This window comes from Penaeus vannamei, chromosome 14 (genome assembly GCF_042767895.1).
Source record: "Penaeus vannamei isolate JL-2024 chromosome 14, ASM4276789v1, whole genome shotgun sequence".
NCBI classification, from domain to species: Eukaryota; Metazoa; Arthropoda; class Malacostraca; order Decapoda; family Penaeidae; genus Penaeus; species Penaeus vannamei.
The window spans coordinates 2,242,462-2,247,461 of NC_091562.1; the positions used below are offsets into that span (position 1 = coordinate 2,242,462).

General features: G+C 33.6%; 1 protein-coding gene across 1 annotated transcript in view; it reads right to left on the minus strand.

Moving 5' to 3' along the window:
* Nucleotides 1-5,000, minus strand: part of LOC113822127 (uncharacterized) — a gene marked incomplete in the record, with an annotated part of 87,109 nt that overhangs the window by 937 nt on the left and 81,172 nt on the right. Inside the window, 6 exon segments of the mRNA XM_070129595.1 lie at nt 1-963; nt 1,287-1,386; nt 2,355-2,556; nt 3,012-3,186; nt 3,950-4,166; nt 4,595-4,828. The exon segment at nt 1-963 is cut by the window's left edge and continues 937 nt beyond it. Of these exon segments, the coding sequence (XP_069985696.1) occupies nt 829-963; nt 1,287-1,386; nt 2,355-2,556; nt 3,012-3,186; nt 3,950-4,166; nt 4,595-4,828 (1,063 nt within the window).

Consider the following 5,000-nt stretch of genomic DNA (forward strand, 5'->3'; position numbering starts at 1 on the left):
AAGTTGTAAATTAGCATGAAATAAATGCAAAGTTTCAAATTTGCACATTCATACTAGGCAGCAAGAATTCTTGCAAAAAACATTAAGCTAGGATGAAATGCAAGTATTTAATCAATCTGAGAATTATGACAGAGTTAGAAAATACCATCCTTTCTATTAACTTTTGACAGATAATTTATCTGCAGGATATCTGGCACTTCTTAAGGGCATTTTGTAACCCACACTGCACCCCCACCAGGTCTTCAAGCTGAGTTCCACACAGCTCACATGTTCTAAGTTCACAATGCAATTTTTTTTTTAAAGTGGAAGTACGTTGCAGCAGCACATTTATGGTCACTTATATTTTGAAGGACCTGCTTGGAATTAGAATTGTGTGGTACAACATCATATACATATATATATATATATTTGTTTATTTTATTTTAGATGTCTAATACAGGTCTTCCTCTACTGTCAACTTGAAGAGCAAGAACTCAGGCTTATTCATCAAGATAAGTATAGAGATATGTATAATAAGTCCAGACAGATCCCTCAAAGTTGGCCATTTCTTATGAGTACAGTTAGGATACCTCCATTAAAGAATACCCTGATACATATCTCTTTATTTCTGCTAAAATAGATTTTTAAGGTCATCTTTAGCAAGGCCATCCATTTTCATCCTTTGTTTTTCCTGAAGGTCACAGACAAGCTGGCTCTCTTCATTGGGATATGCAGCAGACACCTTTCAAAATGTCACTGATGAATCCTCTAGAGACAAGTTTTTCAGGCCAGTCTCTTTAGATAAGTCACTGTTAGATTTATGTTATAAAATAGTCTATCAGACTAAATTCAGACCTGCCACAGCAATAAGTGGTTGGTTGAGTCATCACGACCTGCAAGTTCTGACATCCCCGAGTTGCGGAAATCTTCATAGCCATCACCACCAGATATTACTAACAGCTTTGCAGGTGCTGCAGTGCCTGGCTGTAAAAACAACAAAGATATGCAATCTAAAATAGTGAAAAATAGAATATAACATACTGTTATTGCTAATGATAATAACAGTAACTATAAATACATAGAAACAATTACAATCATATTTTTTACCTTGCTCATTATTTACCAAAGTAGATTATAATCCACATTTTTCTAATTAAAGGGCATTTTGAAAGCCAAAACTTTTCCTTACTTGAATGAATATATAATTTATAACATCATTAAAGACTTTAGGAATATCATCTATAACATTAGTAAATTGTGTCCCATGATTCTGTACTTTTTCTGAAAGTTCCTATTCCCTGACTTACCTGGTGATGAGGGTGATCTTTGCCCTTGAAAGAGTATCTATGATGTCCTTTAAGGCGAGAAGTTCGAGGTTCAGGAGTCAGTTCCACACTTGTTAAAAATCTGCAAAGATTAAACATGTTCCAAGTGTTAGATCCTGATTTTAACATATCAGTCTATTCATTTTAGGAAACCAACCTTCAATAGAAAGCCTCCTAATTTGGACTTAACTGCATATTCTATAAACACCACCTCTGTGATTTTAAAGTATTGTGAGTGTCCTTCTAAATATTCAGTATCAAGATTCATGCTATGCAGTGTCATTTTCTTCTTTACTTTCATTCATTTTCATCTATATTAGTTTCATTGTGGTTCACAGTATTTGTCTAAACTGCAATTTACTATTTACTAGCTATAAATACATAAGGCTTTTAGCACAATTGATACAGGTATGAGGGAATGAATATGAATAGGAATTAGTGTACTAATACAATGTAAGGATAAGCTATCCCTCACTTTCATGTGTGTGTGTGTTTGTGTGTGTATATATGTGTGTGTGTATCAGGGGTGGGTCCAGAGAATTTTCTGGTGGGGGGCACAGGGTAACAACAATAAATCTGGGGGAAGCCACCCAAAAGAAACAAAAAATTAAGATTGCCCACTTTAGTACTTATATTGTATAGTTATACACTGTTTATGTTTTCATCTTGCTGTGTATTACATATTATTATATGTTAATATTATATATTTATATATAAATATTATATGTAAATATTATATATTAATATATAAAGGGTCAATGACTCCTGGGTGGGGGGGCACACGGGTTGGCTAATCAGATTGCAAGTGGGGCGGGGCCCCCCACTGTGCCACCATGGAAGACCCACCTCTGGTGTGTATATGTGCGTATGCGTGTGCGTGTGCGTGTGTGTGTGTGTGTGTGTGTGTGTGTGTGTGTGTGTGTGTGTGTGTGTGTGTGTGTGTGTGTGTGTGTGTGTGTGTGTGTGTGTGTGTGTGTGTGTGTGTGTGTGTGTGTGTGTTTGTGTGCGTGTGTGTGTACAAAATGTAATATCAATATTTTCATCACTTACCTAACATGGCCAGTATGGCCATACGGTATCCCGACCATATTGAGAGGAGCCTGAACTCGGTTAGTATTAAGGGCTAGGTGAGGCAGAGGTACTGTGATAATAACACCTGCACTTGTCCCCACCCAGAGGAGATCTTTGCAAGCTAGTAGTGATGTCACTCTTAAGCACGCAGCCTTGTGTTGTCTAATAATGTCATCACAACCTGAAAGAAAATTTGTCTGTTATCATCTTGAAAATACATACAAACATGCATACATACATACATACATACGTACATACATACATACATACATACATACATACATACATACATACATACATACATACATACATACATATATATATATATATATATATATATATATATATATATATATATATATATATATATAAATATATATATATAAATATATATATATATATAAATATATATATATATATATATATAAATATATATATATATATATATATATATATATATATATATATATATATATATATATATATATATATATATATATATAGTCTATTGAGCATGTGTGCATCTTACTATGTCTACACTTTGGATACAAAATTGATTACATTACTGTGATAAATTATTTAGTTTCTTTATGACAGCAAATTCCATAAGAAATCAGTCTGCCGGAGATACATTACCTGCAAGCATTTTGGTGACTGCCTGAGCTACATTTACTTCACGCAAATACTCATAAGTGACTGCATGGTATAGTCTCACTGCAGCTGAATTGAGTACTGATATCCACACCCCATGGCCGGCTGACACCATGCATGACACCCCTCTGCCGTTCTCTCCACCGACTACAAATGAGTGCTGTTGGTAAGAAAAAGTTGGATGAGAAATACTTTTTCTTGTTCTTTGTTTTGGATACTAATCCTTACATTTTTTGTGACTGTATTGTACTCATACAAGTAATAAAAGTCATTCAGTCAATATAATGATTAATTTAATTAATTACATCGTATATTTACGAGCATTCTTATTACTAAGTTTAATACTTTTTCTAATTATTTCCATAAACCTTTCTTTCATACACTAAAAAATTCAATATATGACCTGATAGTTTTTTACTTTTTGGGAAAGTATTCTAATTGATACATGTATTGTTCTTGCCAGGAAACACTTTTTTCTGCATTCAAACCACATCTATATGTTCTGGTACTAATTAGGAGGTTCATAGTAATTCACAAAACTCTGGTGAGCCTTTCCCATCCCAAAATGCAATGTTTCCTTTGTAGGTCCCTCTATCTCATACTAAACAGCTTCATTACTTGATAAATTACAGTACATATATTTGTTGTAGAGCTAAAAATTATTAATTACATACCCTTTTAAGTGCCCTTTTTAACTTCTGATTTGCAACCACTTGTTACTTTATATAGCAAATCAAAATTCAGTTTACCAAAAAATGAAGTGGAGAAAAAAATATATATATACATATATATAAATATGAATAAATGAATAAATAAATAAATAAATAAATAAATATATATATATATATATATATATATATATATATATATATATATATATTAATAATAATGAATTACATGCATAAAGATTGCTCCCAACTCACCTCTACTTGGAGTGAGCCTGTGTTGAGGACCCTGACAGTATTCATGGCTGCACACCACAGTTTCCCTGCAACTGCCATCATCTTGGTCACAGGTGCCGCAGCTGTGCTAATGCTCACTACCTGTCTATCTGCAACATTCCATCCTCCAGATACATCTCTCCGATAGACAATAATGTCTCCATTTGCTAAGGATGCAAAGACTCGAGTGTCTAGGTGTCTGTGAATTGAAAAACAATACATATTTATTGCTGTGATAGAGATTAGCATTGTAAATTATAATAGCAATGTGTCATCAGTTAGCAATGTCATTTCCACAATGAAGCAATAAGATAAAATGATGTATATGAAAATATTGATAATAAAATAATTAAGATTAACAAATTCATATCAATGATACTGGTAGTAATTGAAGTAATAAGTAGCTACAACTAGATTCATCAGATAAACATCAATAATTCAAAGCTTACTTTTTCTGATAATAGATGAAAAAAATTCATTGTCTCCATTCCCTTGAAATACATTATTAGCCAGAATCTAGGCCCAACTAGCTTATGTGGAAAGAAAATGGCATTTTTAACAACAAAGTCAGCCTTGATCTGCCATTCAGTAGTTTCCCAAACCCACAATTTCACCCAAACAACTTACATAATACAGTGAACAGGAGAGCCTGGTTGAAACTTGAATTTGTTCTTCTTAATTCTTATCGTGTCGGAGCAGTTATACACGTGGATAAACCCATCCTCGGTCCCAAGCCACATGGTAGGCTGTTGGTTGTCAGAGTCATCGCTTCCCATCTCTGGGGGGAGGGACTCGCTCCTCCTCGTTCTTAGAGCATCTTCAGTGGGGCTTTCTTCATCCTCATCATCATCACTAGATTCTCTGCTCAAGGAAATAAAATTGTTGAATCAGAACTTTTATTTCTTAATTTAGTGTTTAAGAGTGGATGCTCGCAGTATCAACAAAAAAACCTGTTATAGAGAAAATTTTAAAAAAATTACAGTGAACAAAGCTGTGACTAATACTTTTATGCTATGAAATTAACTAAATTTAG